Genomic DNA, 22,614 nt, shown 5'->3' with positions numbered 1-22,614 from the left:
AGAGAATAAGATTCTACACGGCCATATTGGAACAAAGTCAAACAGGAACAGAAGGTGAACCCCCTCCACCAAACCAACCAAGTCACCTGTCCCGCTTTCCCCTTCTCTTCCCTTCTTCTCAACCATGTACTGTATCAAAGACTAACCGCCATGTGTCAGCCAGGACTACTAGGAATATGTGCTTATCTTTACGCGTGTGTATTGTTTCTCTGTGAATAGGTCAGCAAATGCCCCTGGTCTGTGTCTGTGTTTGCAACCATGTAAAAGCTGTGTGTGTGTGTGTGTCTGTGTGCATGTGTGGCTGTGTATACATGTTTGCGTGCTTTCAACATTTCTGATCACAGATCTCACAGATGTTCACAGATCCCCTGATGTCCTCCATCTTTTTCAAAGCGTGAGCTATGTAAACACTTTTTAAATTCACCAATGAATTATCTAGTTTAATTTTGCACACAATGAAACGATTCATAATAAAAAAATAAACAAACCAATCAGTAAATAAACACATGAAGATATCTAGTTTAAACAAAAAAAAAAGTGCTATCTAGCGTTTCCAGTTTTGAAACTGATGCCGTGACCAAAATGAATAGAGCATCTCTCCTCGTCTTGGCTTCTTCTATTCTGTGTCTTTTGCGAGGCGATGCTACAAGAAAACAGGGCTTTGAGGAAACAGGGCAGTGTTCCAGCAAACAGCCAATCCTTTTCCAGATGCATTAGTCCTCTTATCCTCCCCCTCGGTCAATGAAAGGATTGTGAAATCCAAAAATCTCTGTACCTAAAATAAGGTACAGCGCTGCATTCTGGGAGAATATATTTGGGGTACTCATGTAAAATATAAAATATCCAACATATCATCATCATCATCATTTTCATCAATCATCATCACCATCATCTTTCTGTATTTGCTCCATGTTTCAATAAAATACTTTTATTGGACTTTAAATTCAGGTTTTTTATTTGTTCATTTATTTTTCTTATTGCCATGTCACTGGTTATGTGCAATCAACATCAGAGCCATTTCCTGATCAACATCATTAGTCAAAACAGACCATCCACGCCGGAACAGAAGAGAGAAGACAGCGGCCATTTACTCAGCAGAAGAATGGATGGAGAGGTTTAGGGGTGCGCGGTCTGTCAAAAGAGTTAAGCTTTTTACAGTATTGTGTTCATTTAAAGGACTATGGCCAGGAGGGAAGCTAATTAATGTGGTTCAAAGCTATTCTTGCATAGCACAAAGCTGACTACGTAAATGTAAAATATGTCTAAATGTGCAAAATGCATAACAATAGGTTTGTACAAACAATATTATATATAGATTTATTTTTATTTGTATCTTCATGAAATATTTATATATGCATTATATATATATATATATATATTATATATAATATACTTTATTCATATATATTATATTTATATATATATATATATATATATACTTTTTTGTAGGCATGATAAGAAACATCCATACAGTTGCTTGGAATTGAAATATCTATATGTATATTTATACAACGTTTCAAAATAGTCTTGCTTCCAAGAACATCCTTGTAAAGGATCGCCAGACTGCATCTGTATGCGGCTCACGGCCTGGGGCAGGAGTGGGCTTCTGGTCTGTACCAGGTTACAAACACACCCTGCCCCCCTAACTGGTCTCAGCAGGTGACCCTCTCTGGACCTGGATGTGCACACTAGACCATATACAAGCCCCCCACTCAAACCTGCAATGATATGCCTTTCAAATATCCCTCTCCAAAAATACATACCCCTGGCACACATGGAAACGTAACAAAATGACATAAAAAAAATAATAATAAATAAATAAATAAAACAGAATAAAACAACAAATCAAAAGGTTAAATTGGACTTTTGGTTTGAAAAATAGAGTTGGATATCTGAAAAGAAGAAAAAAATATGTCTGAACTAACAGACAAAAGAACAATTCTTTGTTTCCCATACACAAAGACAAAAGTAGGTGTTGGTTATTAACACTGAACAGATAACTGTCCTCTAAGCTACCATGGAATTCACCTTAGACAACTTGTTTAATGTTCAGATCTTCAAAAGCCCTTGCTAATCAAATATTGCTACATCAACTTAACTGGAAAAATGGTACATATTGACTAGAGCCTTCAACCATTTCTGTGTAACCCGTCCTCATCTGTCATCTGGTCTATGTAGAAAAAATCTGAGAGTATGTTTACGTTTGGTTGGATGAGTGTAGATACTCTTTTTAGAGGGACTGACATCACTCTACAAAAATAAATATTATCATAGCACACCAAGATGCATTGGTTTGCAGGGCACAGTGCTAGCCCACATGATTGGCCTTTCGTAATTTATCATAATCTTCCCAGTCTTGTATGGACAAGCAGCAACAGAGACATCGTAATAAAAAGTGACCGCCTGTCCTCGAAACGGCATGAGAGACTGAAGGCAGTGTAGCTGGTACTTTTCTGAGTGGTGCTTGAAAGGTTTCAGGAACTAAACAAGCGCAATCGAACCTGAAAGTAAGTGGGTTGGAAATTCTTTGCGCTAGGTCAGGTAGCCTTTCAGTTCAACCCTGAAAAATATAGAAGGCACTGCTCTTCACTCTCAATGCATTGATGCCAATGCAACGCTAGCTACTAGCAGCACGCATAAAGAATAATGTTGCTGGAAGCCCCCACGTTCCCGAAAAATCCCGAAATCGTTCTCGAATATCTTTACCATTTCGACAGAAAAAAAAACTGAAAAAAGTCCAGAAGTGTGATTTAATTTCTAAATATAAAACGCATTCCAACATTGAGTTTACAGTTTTTTACATTCTTTCCCCTCACTATCTCCACTCTTTAAGTATCATTACTAGTGTGCACATACACACACGCACACATATATATATCAGTTAGATATGTATATATACCCTCTGACGCCTTCATTCTGCCTTTAGTGGAACACTTAGTATTTTTTGAAGTTTTTTTTTTTTAAAAACAGTCACTTGAAAGTGAACCAATATTTTTTTTTTTTTTTACACACAAGTCGCTCTCCAGGTCTATCATGTACAGTCTCCTTGCCCCTTGTGTTCACATTTAGCAAAGCCTTAAACTTAACGCTGACATCTCTATCACTTCAACGTATTTACAAGAGAACTAATTAAGTCGCATGTTCAATGGTTAACACAAGAATTGATCGAATGTTTCGAAATTTTTAAACCCATGGCTGAAGTGACTTCACTGAGAGATATGGTTTATTGCTATTGCGGAGACCCTATCTTGTAAACAAGGAAATGAAACACAACAACAAGAAAATGGAAGCATACTAACATGTGTTTGGGGGGTAATGTTATGAAACTAGGACACCTCTCTGATGTTGATTGGCTGGTTGAAAAAAATCAAAAGCCCAGTTCATGCAAACGTATTACTGGTAGAGTATGTTAACTCAATGCAAAACAACAACCAAACAATAGAAAGTAACAAAGTCAATAAAATATTTGTGATATCCTTAGCAATTGTATTTGTAGAATAGCATTCTCTTGTGTGTGTGTGTTGTGTGTGTGTGTGTGTGTGTGTATGTGCGTGTGTGTGTGTGTGTATATATATATATATATATACCATGTACTGTAATCATAATAGTATATTTCAAAAAGTCACAGAATAATTTAGAAGTTGACACATTGCTCAGCTGTTCATTAATTTCTTTTCTTCTTCTTCTTTTTTGTTCAAATCGAGGACATTATGTTATGTAACATTGAAGCAATGTGGTGACGGGGAGCCCAACCATCACTCGTGTGTTTTCTGAAAAGATACTTTTGAAGAAAGCAAGAAGGAAGGAAAGAAAGAAAGAAAGAAAGAAAGACAGAAAAGCAAGAAAGGAAAATAAGAGAGAAGACCGTACGATTAGTGTGGTTGCAGGCCCTGTAATTTGGGCTTCTTGTTCAAGTAAGTTGCCCAGTACACCAAGTTGAAGGTTCCGAAGAGCAACGGGAAGGCTATTCTGGCAATCCTGTCGATCTTGCTCACGCTGTTGAAGGTCTTCTTGGCCTCCGGGGGCTTGGGCTTGGGCTCCTCTTTGGGCTCGGTGGGTGGGGGAGGGGCACTCTTGGCGATGGTGGCCAGGCCAGGGTCCCTGGCAATGTTCGGGGCAAAAGCCGTGGCGGTGGCTGCGGCGTACGACGTGTTGTTCTTCTGCAAGAGGGACTCCTTCTTCTTCTTTTGCTGAAGTGGGGAACAAAAGAGCATTGGGGTGAAGAGCCAGGACTCATGATGTCATAATGTCCAGGACTCATGATGTCATTATGTCCAGTAGTCATGATGTCATATTGTCTATGACTCATAATGTCATTATGTCCAGGACTCATAATGTCATTATGTCCTCGACTCATGATGTCATAATGTCAAATACTCATAATGTCATAATGTCCAGGACTCATGATGTCATAATGTCTAGGTCTCAGTCACAATGCCTGCTTCAAAAGGAGTTCGGATTGTAGGTGAATTCTAAATACTGTGTTGGATCAACATGCTTTGTTTTTTAAAAGACCTGTTAAACGTGAATGCCTTCTCCAAAGCAAACAAATATATTTATATGATATTATTTATGTTTATAATCAAATAAAAAAACACTGTGAGAGGTAGGAAATCTTTCTACAAAATATTTTTCTATTCCTTACACCATCACTATTATCGTAAGGTAATTTCCAGTGAATGGATCACACAATCACATGTCATATATCTAGTGAAGGCCTGTCAGGATTAGATCACATATTCACATCTGTAGCTCTACCTCTGACAAACAGTATGATGCTCCAAACACAGAGACTAAAGTTGGTGCATACCTTTTCTGGCACCACGCTTTTGCCGTCCCAAGCGTAGCCCCTCTTTGTGAAGTAGTTGACGGTGGCAAACTCAATGAGAGCGGAGAAGACGAAGGCGTAGCACACGGCGATGAACCAGTCCATGGCTGTGGCGTAGGCCACTTTGGGGAGGGAATTCCTAGCACTGATACTGAGGGTGGTCATGGTCAGTACAGTAGTCACTCCTACAGAGAGAGAGAGCGAGAGAGGAAAACAAAACACATATGTGTAACTGCACATGCCACTGACTGTTTCCATGACGATTATAGATTATTTGCAGTGACATGACTGGGCTGTATTGTCATTCTCGGTTGTACCTGTCATGGGAGCTCTCATAGTGTGTGATGCTATGAAAGCTTGTTACCATGTGACACAGGCTTTTATGGAAGCTGACATTACAACAGTTGTCATGACAATCAACGACAACAGTAACATGATACTGTTAAATAAATCATCTAGGGAATTTATGTCATGCTATGGCATCTAACATGACATGGTTATGTCAGTCAACTATTTAGCTTGCCAAGGAAAGTGTCTCATAGGAAATTTACACCAGGCGACATCCATTTTACCCATCCATATGTTTTAGTGATCTGTCTAAAACCATACAACTCTATAAAAGGCCATTCTGTTTGCAATAAAAAACTTCTGATGGTGACATATGAGACATTATGGGTTGGAATCGGCACCAGGCCCTCTTGGTCGTTGGGTAAAATTGCATAAATGTCGAGCTGGCAGACTAAGCATTACATTTTGATTAACTGGTGTAATGCTTGCCAATTTCCTGGGTACCTCCCAGATCCCCACTCCCTGCAATACATGAACAATGAGATTGGCTCCCTGTCTGGATGGGATTGGGCACTCCTGTATGTCGATGATTAACCTGGTTTAACCTCACCAAAGCACCGTGCACTTTATTATTTGGGTATGGTGCTATACGGTGGCAACAAGATGTTATATAAAAAAAGGTGCACAGCAACAATGCGAGATTATGTGCGCGTCAATTTCTATCCGCCATTATTCGTGAGAAGTGTGTTTGTGTCTGTGTGTGCGTGCGTGCTTGCGTGTGTGAGCGTGTATATGTGTGGGTGTGTGTTTGTGTCTGTGTGTGTGAGTGTGTGAATGTGTGTTAGTGTCTGTGTGTGTGAGTGTGTGGGTGTGTGTTAGTGTCTGTGTGTGTGAGTGCGGTTCAGGTTGGTTAATGCTTTCCTGCAGACTAAAGTGTAAATATGCCTGCAGCCAAACAGGCAGAGGCAAAAACTATCTGTGACATCTGTGACACCCCGAGGAAGAGGCTGCACCACTGACTGTTCATAAATTAGTAATTAAATGGGAGTGTGTGTGTGTGTGTGTGTGGCTCTGTGTGTGTGTGTGTGTGTGTGTGTGTGTGTGGCTGTGTGTGTGTGTGTGTTTGTGTGTGTGTCTGTATGTGCGTGTGTGTGTGTCTGTGTGTGTGTGTATGTGTGTATGTGTGTGTGTGTGTGTGTACATGTATAAGTGTGTGCATTTGTGTGTGCATGTGTGTTTGTGTGTGTGTGTGTGCATTTGTGTGTGTGTGTGTGTGTGTGTGTGTGTGTGTGTGTGTGTGTGTGTGTGTGCATTTGTGTGTGTGTGTGTGTGTGTGTGTGTGTGTGTGTGTTAGTTCTGAACATTCATGCCAGGGTTGATGTAAGCCTCCAAACCAGCAAGCACACATCGTTAAACTATTCAACTTCCCTCCATTAGGAACTCTCCATTGCCTTCCCTTTTCTTTAAGGGGCATGTTATGTACGTAAGACTTGTACATTCATACACATGGCTTCACAAAAATACACATGCGTCAACACACACACACACACACACACACACACACACACACACACACACACACACACACACACACACACCCTGAGCTTGAACAGAAAACCGCATAAAAAAAGCCACGCCTTCCAGTTGGCGTCTTCATACAGATTTCAGTGAAATCCACATACGGTTTCTAAATGTATTTGCTGAAGGCAGTGTCCCAAGAGTACTATATCTGTGTGAATTCATGTTTTAATTATTTACGATTGTACAACTTGGCAATCCCTCCCTTTTTGTGCTTGAGTGGTACGTTCTTGCCGCATATTGTGACGCTGCAAAGCTGCCTGGCAGCGAGGCATTCTGCTGTGTGCCCTCTGATCATCAGAGCATTGTTGTGAGCTTCAGAGGATGAATGACACGTCGTCAGATACTCTGAATAAGTACTGATGATTCACTATCAGCTTTGGCCCAGGCTTCATGCATATTCAAAACTGACTCCAATGTGGCACGTCAACGCCACAGAAAAAAAAAAAAAAAGTAAATAAAAAAATAGCAAGTTAAAACAGCCTACTGAAAAAAGCCTGTACACAAAGCCAAGCACTTCTCCTTCCACCCTCTGCTTTGCGCTCCTTCAACCTTTCCACAGGATGTCTTGATCTTGTGAGGATCACAGCTTGTGTGAACCAGATGCTGTTAGTCTGCTGGCAAAGCAGACTCACACAACGCAGGCCTGAATAACACTTCTCCTCTCCTGCGAAGCAGCACTGTGAACCAGTCTAATTGCCTGCATGCAACTAGACCAAGAGCTCCCTGTTGTCCTGTGGCGGTAGTGGGCATCTGTGTGCCTTATTATGTAAAAAAGCACCACACCCCCCCCTCCAGCACCATCTCCCAGGTGAAATGTGTGCCTGTCATTTCACGTTGTGAACTACAGCGAACTGAAGTCTACGGAGAAGAAAAAAAAAAAATGCCACCATTTTGTGAGAAGATCCAGCTGCAATCTCTTGCAGTGATTCTTTAGTGCTTAAAGAAAGACTGCACACAGAAGGGTTCTTTTTTGTGCTTTTGCTGTGATGTAAATTAAGTCCCAAATTGTACAATCATTTCAGTTTTAAAGTGCTGTTAAAATGCAATAAGAATCATATAGCAGGCAGTAGCCTACTGGATCCCCCTTCAGAATAATGATACTCTTTTTTTTTCTTAACGAGGCTGCAAACCAAACATGGTCTCCCATCATTCTCCCCCTAACTAAGTAAAACACCATTATTTTTTTGGAGGCAGTATTAAATGGCTCTGTTTGACACCGTGGACTAATAGACTGTAGTGAATTTGAATCTTTCTAATGAATACAGTCACCCGGCTGCAAAAGTTCTAAATGGATTAATCACGAGGTAACTCAATTCTCCAGAACCCCATCCACTCAATTTAGGCTTGTGCGCACGACCACTGACACTTGATTTAGATGATCCATATCTTTTAACAAGGTTTGCCTTGACAAACACGACAGGAGGGGAAGACAAATTAAGAGATTAGGAGTGATGGCAAGAGTAAGCAGATCGCCAAAATAAAGTTACAGAGTCGAGGTGATGAATCGCCAAGGGTACTAACACGACAGTCATCACGCAGAGCGAGACAGCATACATCTCGGAGACAACGACCCACCAGCCTATCCATCAGCGCCCCGTGGCGTTTAGCTTAGTGGACTGGAAGTCGAGGGGCTCCGTCTGCTTTGGTCGGAGCTGCATAGGCCTGTGCTCAACCTGCCTGTGTTCAACCGGCCTGTGTTCAACACTGTGACCTACACTCCACTTTCAATTCATCAACAGTGGCCTGATGCTTATCTGCAACTCATCTCCCAAGCACTCTTGTCTACAGCCAGGAGTTTGACTTTGGGATTGAGTTGGGTCTACTGTGCTACAGATGCGGCTGTCACCAGACCAAACAAACATGTATGCACACGGGCGCACACAAACACACACACACACCCACACACACACACAGAAACATTCACACCCACACACACATATGCACATACATATAGGAACACATACACCCTTGCTGTACACACACATGCTGTCACATGCAATGCCTCTCGCAAACACACAGACACACACACAGACACACACAAGTGAACACAGACACACACACACACAATGCATGCAACCCACCATGCCCCTAGTGACTGGCTGAGCTTACAGTAAAAAGCAGCAGCTGCCAGTTGTGGCATTGTGCTCTAATCAGCGGTTCCATCAAACAGGCTGTAAATACACAGCCAACCGCTGTAGGAGCACCACAGAAACAGCTAATCTTCACAGGGCCACTCATGGCTATGACAGCCAGCGCAGGCACTGACAGGACAAGCTACGCTAGGAACGCAACACAACACAATACTGAAATCTATTCAATTTGCATCTAATTCATGAAGGAACCGATATTCCTTCACCCCAACACACACACACACACACACACACACACACACACACACACACACAAACACAACCCTATTGTGAGGCATAAGCTAAAAGAATGAAACAGGCTCCTCATCAGTAATCAGCCGGCTTTAATTGACACACCGAGAAATAGATAAGCAAGCGCACTGCTGTGTTTTTAAATAGTCTACTTATCGGAAAGCCAGAATTTGCCATTTAGTGTGCTTGTGCATGCATGGGCTCGAATTAGAATTAAACATGGGGCCTCAATGAGATAGTAAATGCCCCCCCCTGTGTAAACAAACACACTGATGTGAGGATGATGTTCAGGTAGCACAGCCATGCCATTAGCATGGAGAGAGACAGACAGATTGGTGATTTGAGTGGCATGGTTAATCAACGCTGTCATGCATCAGAAGACACAGCAAATGAAATACTTGTCGATTAATAAGCTTCCAGACAAAACATTCAGACAAGAAAACGAATTCTAGACACATGGCGTCCAACCTACAATTTACTATGTAGGTGTTTTAATCACGCGCTTAGTCTTGTTTATGTCGACTGGTAAACACAGCTTGTCAACAAAGGGAAACTTAGGTAATGACACATCAAAGCTCTCTTTGCCAAAATGTTCAATAACCGAGCGTAGTTGACACACACAGGCGGTAATCAATGACCCCTAACAAATCACCTACACTTGAGGGTTCTGGAGTGATGCCTCAGAGAACTCTGGGAAATTTCATGTGAAGTGTAAAGTGCAGAGGCTCTGTGTGGAGCTTGGAAAAGCCTCTTCAAAACGCTGGGGAGTGAGCAAGGGTGAGGCGAAGTCCTCTGAGAGAGGAAAGGGAATACAGGGTATGACAAGGACAGGCCCTGCCACAGCTAAGCAAGTGAGCACGTACACACACACACACGCACAGACACACACACACACACACACACACACCACACAAAGACATACACACACACACTCTCTCTCACACACACACACACACCCTCTCTCTCACGTACACACACAGCCGAGGAGGAAAATCTTTCCCTTTCTGGACCGCCTGTTACATAACACTTCAGCATGCGCACGCACACAGACACACACAGACACACAGACAGACAGACACACACATACACACACACACACACACACACACACACACACACACACACACAGACAGATACGCACATACACTGATTTACACACTGGCACACACACAAAGCCCGTCAAACACACACACACGCACACACACAAGAGAGAGAGACACACTCAAGCCAAGCTTAAAACTTCAGAGAGTCGAGCAGACACTGTGGAGTTAAGGATTTATGAATTGATGCAGCATTCTGCTGCACCTACTTAAAAAATGGATGGGGCTTCACTAAATAAAACATGGCCACTGTATTTGCATTGTGAATATAAATGCACACAACAAGAAAGGAGAAAAAAAAAGAAAATTATTTCTCTCACGAAACCAGATGTGGGATAGGGAGCCTGAGCACAACATACTATGTGATGTAATTGGCCTTCAGTGACAATACATTGCAACTGTGCACATGTCAGACGGGGGGGGGGGGGGGGGGGGGAGGGGAGCTTAAGTGGGTATTGATTGGCTAATACCGCAGACAATCAGATGATCTTAGCTCTTACCAAATACAGTTCTTGCAGGGACGGATTCCCGGTTGAGCCAGAAGGACACCTGGGACAGGATGACTGTCATGATGCACGGCAGGTAGGTCTGGATGACAAAGTAGCCGATCTTCCTCTTCAAGTGGAAGTGTGTCGTCATGACAACATACTCTCCTGAGGCAGGTCAACGGTACGTGGGGGAAAGAAGGAACGAAAGACAGACAGAAAGAGAGTGGAATGATGTGTTAGCGATGCTGCAGTGAATAAAGGCGGAGAAAAATGGTTTAGTTGTCAACAATTCTTCATCAATGAGGGGGGTGGGGGGGTGGGGATGGGACATGAGCACCACAGAGAGCTTATAGTTCTCACTCACTCACAGAGACGAAAGTCCTCCTCTGCACACACGTAAATCCGAAACAGAAAGAGTTACACAAACTGATTCATGCTCTACTCTAGACTGAATTGTTCCTCCATGCGCTGCAATAATCTTCAGCGCAGCGCCTTGGGAGGATAATGCTATGAAGGGGACATCTGCTTCTGTGTGTTTTTGCCGTCGACTGAATCCAGAGATATTTCACCGCATATGAGATTGCGTGTTGTTAACATAATAATAGCCATCTTTTTTATTAAAAAGCACCCAATAAGCGGTAATGTTTCACTTCATCAATATGCTCAGAGTAAATATTATGTCTGATGTTTATGTGGGTTCTCATAACTCATACACAACACTCTCTCTCTGACACTAACACCCAAAGAAATTCAATATCGTCATACTCAATGGCACTGCAACATTAATTACATTTACTTTGATCAATACTTTCTTGAAAGAATTAGTGTATGCATTTGCAGATGAGTATTGACATTTGTAGCATCGGCCAATTACTGTTATTCTGATCATTGTTTTCCTTCTTTACTGGTGTACATTATTGCTCGTTTCTAAATTTTATGGACTATTTCTGACAATTCTATGAGAAGATATTTTTTTCCCCCTTTGACCGAGAGTATTAATTAATGTTTCAGGTGGTGCAAACAAACCAGCTATCATAGTGGAATTATCCTAGCTTTGTAGAAAAAAGGCAAAGCAAGGCAACTGGAAACAAGCCAAGCTAACTGGTGGTCATTGTCTTCAACCAAGACTGGTGCTGCTTGCGGTTCCAAGCTACCTCAGCTAATCCCACTTGTTTCCTTACCTGGAGAATATGCAGTAGTGTTTCTCTGGGGCCTTGAGGGTTTTAGGTCTATTTATGCTATATGATTGAACTGCATCGTGCTGAAGTGTCATTTCCAATCAATATATTTATGATCAATACTATTCACCCCCAGGGAAAATGAGTTGTTATTGTTCATTCAAGGATAGTGAACTTGCATCTTTTTGCCATCTTTACAACTACATCTTTACAAAGGTTAAAGGTCCGGGGTATTTAGCAGACGTTTTATCCAAAGTGACTTACAATGTAAACAAACCCACCAACACTCAGTCTAGTACTAATGCTGCTATTGTGATGACAACAACAATTTATGATAAAGCAACAATGCTTCCACATACCAGAACAGCGCAGCCATATTGAACTAAAACGTTGATGTTTCTGACTTGGTGAATGTGAAGCTAATTGAATTCTCTTAAGAGTGGACATTTCATGGATAGGCTTCTGCTTAAAAATAACCATTAAAATAAACAAAAGCCTCTGCTGTGCATGAGGTGGAAACCCCAACAAAAAACAACAAAAACTCTTTGTCCGGCTTATTTAGTTCTATTGGGCAGGAGGTGCAAAGGTGAAGGACGATTGAACTAACCAGTGCTGGACTGGACTACCCCGGAGTCAACATGCTGTCCCATAAGATCGTATTGATTGAGTCGGGATCCGTCTTCCGCCACCACGACTGACTGCGCCGCTCCTCTCGTCCACACGTACACCACCTCTGAGCGGGTGTAGGCGTCTGGCAGGGGGACACAACACAACACAACAGGAAGGTGAATGCAGCACTTCACACAGAATTAGTCACTGGCTGAGGAGGCAGGGAGAGGAGGAGGACAAAGAAAGAGAAGGGGGGGGAAAAAGGAATAAACAAAACGAGAGACATGGCTGCTTTCCCTGTGATCTAAAGCGTCAGAGAACCACACAGCTGCTGTTGCACTGCAGAGAGAAGAGGAGAGGAGAGGAGAGGAGAGGAGAGGAGAGGAGAGGAGAGGAGAGGAGAGGAGGGGAGAGGAGAGGAGAGGAGAGCCCTGCTGCAAAGAGGGTCTTTTTTTCCCCCACTGAAATATTTAGAGCTCGTGTCAGGAGCATGAAGTTGTGGGCTGGTCTTTTATTCATCGCATGTTTTTTTCCCAGAGCGTGCATCGCACCGCTCATCTTTTTTCAAGGATGATTTGGGGTTGAAAGTGCTGTTGCCGGTCGGCAGCCGGTGAGATAAGAGGCCGGAGATAAAAAGGAAGGATGCCACCCATAGCAAACGCCAGCCAGCCGGACGGACGGATGGAGGGACATGCAGCTATCGGCCCAGACACGGCCCAAACCTGGCACGGGTTAAAACAGCTGCTCCCACACACACTTCAGACGGGTTTGTGTTTTTAACCGAGGCCTTTGTAAATGCAGATCTGCTGGAGGAATATACTCACAGCTGCCAAACTTGAGTGGGCAGGCATGCGCGTCCATGGGGAAGTCCTCCAGGTGCATAGGACACTCGGCCCTGACTGTCAGCCTGGAGTGAGAGAGAGAGAGAGAGATACAGAGAGATAGACAGAGAGAAAGAGGAAAGAAGGACATGAAGAAAGAAAGAATGGAGAGAGAGAGTAACATGGAAGATAGAAAGAGAAAGAAAAGATAAAATAAAGAAGCACAGAAAGAAAGAGAGGAAAGAAAGAAAGAAAGAGTGACAAAAATACTGAATTAAGAAAAGAAAGGTATACAATATTCATGGGCTGTAGAGGGGGCTTCGTTCCTTTAATTAAGAATGCCCATCCAGAGAAAAGACAGGAACATGCTACTCTGACTGTGACACTCTGATTCTCTCCAGATCTCCCAGCTGAAGGCCTCCTCCCCGACAAAGAGGTGGGAAAGAATGAAATGTCAACACTACCAGGAGCTGTCCTCAATTCATCTCTTACCTGACACAGAGATGGTCTCCCAGCATCCCTCTCAGTCTTCTAATAAATGTGTTAAGGGATGCTTTACGGTGATTTGGCATGACCCGCACATTAGAGCGCACGGGGCATAGCACGAGTTAACGTCGTTGGCTTTTATTTATGGCATCACAACTCAAACGCAGAGTGACAGCAGGAGCGCTAGCATGCTAGCTGCTTCTCCAGACAGGAGCAGGCTTTGGGGCAGATTTCGACCAGGATGGGGCCAGGGGCTGAGAGGCGATCAGCCACCCACAATTACCCCCTTACCAGCTTTTTTTCCCTTCCTTCCTTCCTTCATTTAATTTTTTTTTAAATCTGAAGAAACATTCCTGGTGTTTGATTTAATTAATCCCCAATTTTCATACAGCACACAGTACAGGCAGGCTAGTTATGTCTCCAGACAGGACGAGACCCAGATCCGTGCTACAGCCCTGCCCTCACTCTGAGGGCCCTAATGTCATCGATGGGCAACGGGTAACGAGCAAAGCAACGAGCAACAAAGTCCGTCGTGCATGAATTTAAGCTATCATGAGGGCAGTGGGAGCATTGCGCTGACCCACCCATGTTTGCACTGATCTTGCGCATTGGTTTAAAATGAGCAAAAATGACTTTGCCACGTTATTTAATTCGTTTTAGTTCACACACGGCAGACTTTGCTTGTTGCTCGTTGCTAGGCGCCCATTGCCAGTTGCCCGTCAATGAAATCATGGCCCTGAGAGTGGCCCGCCTCCATCCTTCATTCACTGCCCTCTTTATGGAGTTCTGTTCCCACAGCCGTGACAATAAATAGACTTAATACTGTAATAAAAATGACACTGGGATGCAGCAATTATGACCTGAGTCACTGTGGTTACCTATGCCATCATGCATTTGACACATTTATGGAGACATACGGCGGTTAAGTGGAACGTTTGGACATGATTTTGAGAGAGAGAGAAAAAAAGTTCACTTTATGCACAATATAACAATATGTGTTTTATAGAGGTTATAGGTGCAACAACAGTCACCCCTCCTACCTCATAGTGTAGAGCAGTGTGCCTTCCTCTGTAATTCGCAGGAGCTTGTTGGGCATGGTCATGTTGTGAGCGACGGACTTCTTTCCGTTGTGAAAGAACGTGTCGGGCGTCCAGATTTTACTGGCCATCAGGTTGTTGAGACGAAGCACGGCCATTGGCCCTTTGAACTTTAGTCTCTCGTCCTTCCAGCTTTGTCGGAAAAACACATCAATTGTGTACTCCTGTGCAGGCAAAACAACCAACAGAGGGACATTTTAAAAAAAAAACAAGAGCTTAAGAGGTTGTCCTTCCACATTAGCAAGCAGAGGAACTTCTGTACACGATGGCTTCACATAGTGCTGAGCGCTGCGTTCTCCCGTTCATTCTCCCACGTGTCATTTTGGCATTCACACCTCGGCAATGGCCTATTTTTCCTGCTGGTGACTGTCCTTTGCAATTTAATTATTTCCTGTCAAGGTTAGAGGATTTGATTGGTGGGAGTGAGGAACCACTTTCTCTCTCACACACACACTCTCACACACTCTCACACACACACACACACACACACACACACACACACACACACACACACACACACACACACACACACACACACACACACACACACACACACACACACACACAGACTCTCATTTTGCCTTTGCTATCACTCTCATGTTCCTGCACTGGGGACACAGATGGATAGAATGGAACTTAAAAACAAACAAAATGAAAATAAATAAATAAACTAAATAATAAAGACAGACATATGTGGAAACAAGGGGAAAGGCCTTCCTTCAATGGCCAGTGATCATCCCTGTGCAAAAGCTACGAGCAGCTTTTCATTTATGCTCCATAACCACGCCTGACAGAGCTAGCTACAGTTATCATTATAAGCCTCTGGTTCCTACACACCCACTTACACTGGCAGAGCCAGTGATGAGGCTGAGAGCTGATGGGAAATGGAGTGGGCAAGAGCCTCTGATCTCCTCCGCAGTCCATAGGATGGAGGGTGACCTGGCGCAGGAGGGAAATGCAGTCCCATATGTTGTGGTCAAATAAATAATGAACTCAAATTATGCCAAAATGCACAGTGTCAGAGAATAAAACCATAGCTCCGTAATGATTGGTCAGCAGAGGACAGCTAACACTTTTTTCGTTTCTTCCAGATGTCACAGTAATCTCTCTCTTTCTTTCTTTCTTTCTTTCTTTCTCTCTCTCTCTCTCTCTCTCTCTCTCTCTATATATATATGAGTGTGTGTGTGTGTGTGTATCTGGCTATGAACAATGTTATGACATGTCAACAGGGAAACACTTACATTTTTTATCCTATGTCAGTAGAATGGCATTTTCACAAAAGTGCTCATGATACTCCCCTGTCTGCCTAGCTTTGAGCCACTGTTACGTTTGAGGAAAACACTTACTTTTAGACATTTCAGCTCAATGGAAATTTCATATAGCGTAAATCATTTACCCACTCCCATTCGTTGCTCCTTGTACATGGTACATAGGGGGCTTCTAAATCTCTACTCATGTCATAGACAGTAGCTTTGAAACATCCAATTCGCTAGACTCATATAAATCCAAATTTAAACCGCAGCAGAAAAAAACATTTTCTTTTCTCGCAGTGACATTTCCAACGTGTTCCATCTTGCCTGAATGTTAGCCGACTGAGAGAGGCTTAGAGTCCTGTGACAGGTTTTTAATGTTCAGGGCACATGTGACTGAGGGAATGGGCACGAAGCAGGTGGCATTTAAAATGGGGGCAAGGTGCCGCGAGGTGACGTGAGGTGGACGTACCATTTCGTGGTCGGAGACAGGTCCGATACTCGTCACGAAAATGTCAGTCTTGACTTCGGTTACGCGCTCTGTTGAAGCAAGAAATTAGGAGACTGAGAGGCGATCGGCAGTCCTCATTAACCCCCCCCCCCCCCCCCCAACCACATTTTATTCCCCCCCCCCCCCATTTTTTGTTAATCTGAAGATAGATTACTGGTCTTTTATTCAATCAATCCCCAAATGTCTACAGAGCATGCAGCACAGTGACATAATCCACTGGAATTCCTCTAACACCAAAACCATTCCACCCAGACAAGCCAGAGATGAATTCATAGGAATATCAAATTCCATTCAAAGCCTATGCTCACCAAAAGAACACATTTTAGTCTCAGTTTGGTACCCAAAAATTTGTCTCAGGTTACTATAGGCACAGTGGTATATGATTCCAGAGTCAGAATTCTAGAGTCAGAATCAGAATATATCAGAATAATCAGAATCTCCTTTGTGACTGGCACTGTAGTAAACTCATTAGTCTAGTGTACTCATGTCCTTTGCGTTGGGAAGCCATCATGGGAACCTCAAAATGGTCAACAAAGGTTGTGCCTGTATCGCCCCGCGGTAGAGCAGAATGGTAATGAAGATGAATCTGCTCCACTCCAGCTATTTTTGCATAAATGTGGGTGCCCATAGCCCCACGGAGTAGACACAACGCACGTCCAGACGTCCTTGTGCACTTTTCTTGTCTCCCCTTACTCACCTCCGAGCCCTGGTCTGAGGCGGTTGTCGTATCCGTCCAGAAGGCTGTCCAGGATCCTGGTGAACACTGTGGTGTTGTCCTTCTGTTCGTCTGTCATGCCATTCTGTCCCGAGCTAACAAACACAAACACAGCAAGGTGGTGAAAATCCTCCGCGGAGCGACTTTAAACCAAACTCCTACGGCACAAAACAGCTACACTGTGGCCTGAAAGAGGTCTTTAAAAGCGCGTAAGACACCTAAATGAGCCAAGAGTGTTTCCTCTTGTTCTTGAGAGGCAGGAAACCCAGCCCACAGATGTATATAATGCATTATTCATTTGTGAATACAGTCTTTTAACGGTGCTGGACTTGATGAACATACAGTGCTTCCAAAGGGCCATGAAAATAAAATGCTAAACAAAAATCCCTGCAATTAGTGTAATGGTGGGTTAACAATGTCACTCATAAATATTTCAGCACAATGATTACGGGCAAAAAAAGAGAATATTTAATCAGGTTGGTCTTTTATCCGATAGAGAGGAAGTGCTGGCTATTCCCCCCTGCTTAGCTAAACGCATTATCTTGTCTCTAAGAAATTACAAACATGTAATTTTCTTTCCGAAATAGCAGACCACACACGTTTGATTGCCTACTGAATAAACAGTCTGTGGTGTTTGAAAACAAGCCCTTCGCAGAAAGCTGCTCCAAGGACATCAAGATTATTTAGCACAGACCAACAAATGAGGAAACATGAAATTGCAGGCAGAGATGGAGCTGCAGAAAGCACATGTACACAGGCAATAAGAAATGGAGAGAGAGATAGATAGATAGATAGATAGATAGATAGATAGATAGATAGAGAGAGAGAGAGAGAGAGAGAGAGGCAGAGAAAGAAAAACAGAGAGGGGGAGAGAGGGAGATCACACGGCTTTCAATGTGAGCTGCTCCACGATTTATGATGCACTTAATGAGGGCATTCCTTACGTCAGGGCAGGGTTTACATGGTTAATATGGATCTGGTGTCAGTGTAGGGTGCTATATTCTGCATGTACCACTACCCAAAAACAACATCCTTCCTGAGGAACAACAGTACATCTGGGAAATGTAGTCCAGCTAAACGATTGGACAAGACAGTAGGTTACTGCAGAGAATCCAGAGAGAAAAAGTATAAAATGAGCTGTTGTATGTGTAACATAATTAGACAAGCTTTACTGCACCAACTCCAACAACAACTCTGGCAGCTGGGGTACCGAGCACCAGAGGGGAAACGAGAAGAGGCAGATCCAAATGAGAAAGACGTACACACACAGTACATACATGTAGGGCCAGGCTTGCCTTTGAAACAGAAACCGGCATGAAGACACTCCGTTTGCAAAATGCAACGCGCATTCTCTCTCTTTCTGTGTGTGTGTGTGTGTGTCTGTGGGAGTGTGTGTGTGTGTGTGTATGTGTGTGTGTGTGTGTGTGTGTGTGTTTAAATCTCACCCAAAATCGCGGTTTAGCTGAATTCATTTTTATACCGCAATTGTGAAGAAAAAAAATGCAACTGGGTTAGAGGAGTCTCCGAGCAAACTCAGTCCAGATAGAAGAACCTGAGATGCTGTGGATAAGGGAACTTTCTTTAGCATAGGGACTGTGTTTCTGCGCAGAAACAAACCAGCGCCACGGGAGAGCATTCACATGTTTGTAAGCCGGGACCACTAGCTCATAAAAGACTGCACACCATCACCATCTACAGGTCATCAGAACAGCAACAGGAACATAGCTACTACATACTTGATTTATCCTTCCCTCTCTGCACAGGGCTGAACAACTCCCACACACATTGTGCATGTTTATCTTTGTGTGTGTGTGTGTGTGTGCGTGCGTGTGTCTGGGTGTGTGTGTGTGAGTGAGTGTGTGTGTCCACATGTGTGTGCACAAGCATGTATATATGTGCATATGTGTAAAAATGTATGGCATGTGGGTGCCTCTGTGCTTTCTTTCAGGTTCTTCCAATTCGTTCCCATGCCGGCTCACCATACAAACGGTCTCTATTTGAACTCCATATTACTCAGCCTAAATCTCTGCTTGATAATTGCATGGCGCTGTAAAGCAGACACCAAAGGATAACTAATCAGGAGCCTCGCAAGCCCTCGAAATTGTCCAGCCTTTTGAAGATGGACCCACACATTCCCGGCTGCTTCATTAAAACAAGTGGAATTGCAATCACAAATGAAAGCCGCTCAAATATATTTGATTTGATATCCATTCATGTACGACCAAAGATCATTTAGGATAATTTTCTTAGCATATTGAGAGAAAAAAAGGGAACATGGCTTTGGAAAAGTGGGTGATATGAAAGGCCAAGATATTCCACTGAACTGGCACTGATCTCTCATTAGGACTTATTTTAGGCATGTTAAACCCATACTTAATTAGTATTTCAATTGCTTGATTTTTATGTCTGACAAAGGGTAGACAATCTCGCTACTCATTCTGAAACTGCTGAAACTGACTTTGGCTGATTGGATTGTTCTTTGTTTACTTCCCTTGCCTGCACAAGAAAGGCATCTTGAACAGTCAGCCTAACACTTCAGTTATATAAACACAAATAATGGATGATCTCCCAGCACAGCAATACAACTCAACCATTCCATTCCTTAATTGGCACTATCAAAGGATTAAGGAAGATTAGAGTCATTTTAGAATACGGATCCAAGAATGGTCATTAACCTAGACATGCAAACTACAGTTCAACTTCCTCATGAATATTGTTCTTAGTGACAACCTACCTTTTTCCTCCGAACACGTTTGCCACGAGTAAGCAGGCCCATATACACAAGCAGTAGGTTCGATGCTGGGCGACCATCCTTCCAACAAGCACAGGTGTCCCTGGAAGGGGAAAAACATTAGAGAACATGAGGTCTTCTGAGCAAAGACTGTAGCCACTAAGTAACAAGCTGATATAACAGCGCCGACATAATAAATGCCTCTACAACAACTTCACGTCCAGCATCCCCATCTAGTGCACTGCATCGCATCGCAGCTCTGCTCTACCTTCTTGCGTGCCAGCTGCGTGCCCTGGGAAACCTGTTCTGCACTAAACGCGTTGAAATCCATGAGGTATGTCAACCGTGGTAATTCCAAAATAAGCCGTTATCTAATGCAAGCCAGAGAAGAAAAAAACGGAATCATACCTTTCCCCCCTTTCCTCTCCCTTCACTACAGGGTAATACGCGGTTGCAGATTGCACGAGCGAAATATTCGCTGTCCGTTGCTCGCACTTACTATGCAACTGTTCCACCAGCTGCAGACTCACATGTTCATATCACGAGATATTAGGGAGCCTATTTTGCACGCAGCTTGACAGAGAGACAGCTCGTGTTTGCTTAAGTCGGGCACATATATATACACACACACACATCACGAGCGAGCCCCTGGATGCTTCAATCGATGTGCTTGTGAAATGAATCCTGAATTTGAAAGAAATAGCCGCACAGCAAAATACTAAATTCTAAGCGATGACACCACCAAAGAACATCTGTGCATTTCAAATTATACATCGTTTGATACCGTGGAATTTGTATGCAGACCCCGACCATTTAAAACGCGACGAGACTGCCATTTCTAAATAGATCTCCACAACCGCTTTCGCTCTCAGCACGGTGCATCTCTGTCATTTCTTCATACTTTCATAGGCTGTAAACTGAGACGGTAATGCGTTGTCGATGGGCAATTGTCATTCTCTTGACGTTTGACTCCTGTTACTGGGATTATAACAATGTCCTCGCCACCACAGTCGACCATTTGTCAGGGAGACAACGTTACAGTCTTTCTAAAAATATATACCACACATGACTGCAACAATTAGGATGCACAAGCCCATGGTTGTATACGAGGCAGAACTGTAAAGAGGCTGATTGCTTGAATCCAAACGAGGCTGAAAGACAGAAGATGAAGCGGTGCATAGAATCTACAGTTCGGTTTAAATTCCGTTACTTGTCAAGATTTTGTAAAACAATCATAACGTAGGCTGGTACACAACATTGCATAATCTTACTTTCCAAGTTATTTTATAGGAAAACGTCAGAAATACAGCTAAAGTCTTCAGCGGGATTTGGCATGCACGAGAGGTTCCTCAGCGATGTTCCTAAAACATCCTCTGTAATTCAGTCTGTACGCGTAGAGCAATTAAGCAACTGTGTGCGGTAGTGTCCAAAACGCATCAGAAAACACGAAATAAGTAAGACGCGAACATAATAAGGTTTGTTATAACCGTCCAAACTCGACATACCTATTCGTCTATTCAACTCCAATGCGATTCATTTTCGGCAAGCAACCGAACTCAGTGCAGTTTTAACTGCTGCGATTATCCACAAGCCCTGTCTCACACCAATAAAAGCCAAGCCAAATGCAAAATCTTGAATTCACTTACAGCAATACACCTCGGATATGCGACCGTGTCGTGTCCTTCAACTTTTATGGATACCCTTTGAACACGGATACGATGACAAAAATCCTCAAAGATCTCCGATCAGCCGAATTTTAGCTCGAGGCTCAAGGAGCTCCTGCTGACGACGCTGAGTTTGCGCAGGTCTCGCGCACTATTCATTGGTGTGGGGAGTTAAACTCTTCCGAGTCCCCACCAAATTAGTGATCTGAGTGCAAAATCACTACGAAATGCGGAGATTTCGGCCAAATAAAGATTTACTTTATCAGGACAATGGTAGTTTGTCCTTGGGTAAACCGGATATGAAATAGTCAGTGACTTCATGCCAGGGTGATTTTATTTTAGAATGGAAGGTGGTACCAATCTCTCATCGGAAGACCAATCCGCCCATTTTTATATGCAGCACAATTTAACTTCCACTGCTGTCGACTTAATCTCTTTTAGTGGCTGGAAAATCAAATCCTCTTACATTTTCAACTGGACCCCTTGTTTTTCTCTCTCGCTTTCTCCCACAGGACCGATTTGTGATGCTTTAAAACAATAATAATTTTAAACAAAACTGCTACACATCAAACAAAAAAAAAACAGCCAAACATGGGATTGGTGAACATTTAAAAGTAAGACATTTGACAAGGTATACCGCATTTAAAAATGGAATATATTTAAGTCTGGTTTACTTTTTTGGACGGGCTTCACACTACAGCGCTACAGACCAGCCCAGTCAGATGTATTTGGCTGTGCTGTGCGCGTGAGCTGATGATGAGAACAGTGACTCCGAAAACCACAGTGGATCTGTTTTCATCTATTAAAAACAGGGTCTACATTGAGCCGTCGACAGTGTTTACTACCAAATGTTATTTTTACTGTCGGTTCTATAGATCAGAAAAGG

The 22,614-nt window shown here is 43.1% G+C and overlaps 1 protein-coding gene across 6 annotated transcripts; it reads right to left on the bottom strand.

Moving 5' to 3' along the window:
- Window positions 1-2,207: 2,207 nt before the first annotated feature.
- Window positions 2,208-22,318, bottom strand: gabra1 (gamma-aminobutyric acid type A receptor subunit alpha1). Of its 6 annotated transcripts, none has more exons than XM_031572157.2 (10): window positions 21,711-22,318; window positions 20,068-20,167; window positions 17,316-17,428; window positions 16,580-16,647; window positions 14,801-15,021; window positions 13,278-13,360; window positions 12,452-12,595; window positions 10,679-10,831; window positions 4,811-5,013; window positions 2,208-4,190 (listed from the first exon to the last, which is right to left on the bottom strand). In XM_031572157.2, the coding sequence occupies exons 2-10, from the start codon at window positions 20,142-20,144 to the stop codon at window positions 3,873-3,875; spliced, it is 1,380 nt and encodes a 459-aa protein (XP_031428017.1). In that variant the 5' UTR covers window positions 20,145-20,167; window positions 21,711-22,318; the 3' UTR covers window positions 2,208-3,872. The 6 variants fall into 6 exon arrangements, with proteins under 6 accessions (XP_031428017.1, XP_031428019.1, XP_031428020.1 ...); XM_031572159.2 differs by lacking the exon at window positions 21,711-22,318 and adding an exon at window positions 21,570-21,698; XM_031572160.2 differs by lacking the exon at window positions 21,711-22,318 and adding an exon at window positions 21,336-21,466.
- Window positions 22,319-22,614: the final 296 nt, after the last annotated feature.

The sequence above is a fragment of the Clupea harengus genome, chromosome 8, assembly GCF_900700415.2.
Source record: "Clupea harengus chromosome 8, Ch_v2.0.2, whole genome shotgun sequence".
NCBI classification, from domain to species: domain Eukaryota; kingdom Metazoa; phylum Chordata; class Actinopteri; order Clupeiformes; family Clupeidae; genus Clupea; species Clupea harengus.
This window is presented reverse-complemented; position numbering and strand designations above follow the sequence as displayed.

Coding starts and splice junctions, on each gene's coding strand:
- gabra1 (XM_031572156.2), bottom strand. CDS start 20,900: ATGGCAGTCTCGTCGCGTTTTAAATGGTCGGGGTCTGCATACAAATTC. Junction 15,022..16,579: donor CTGTCTCCGACCACGAAATG/GTACGTCCACCT, acceptor TTGCCTGCACAG/GAGTACACAATTGATGTGTT. Junction 10,832..12,451: donor GGTAGTCCAGTCCAGCACTG/GTTAGTTCAATC, acceptor GACCTGCCTCAG/GAGAGTATGTTGTCATGACG.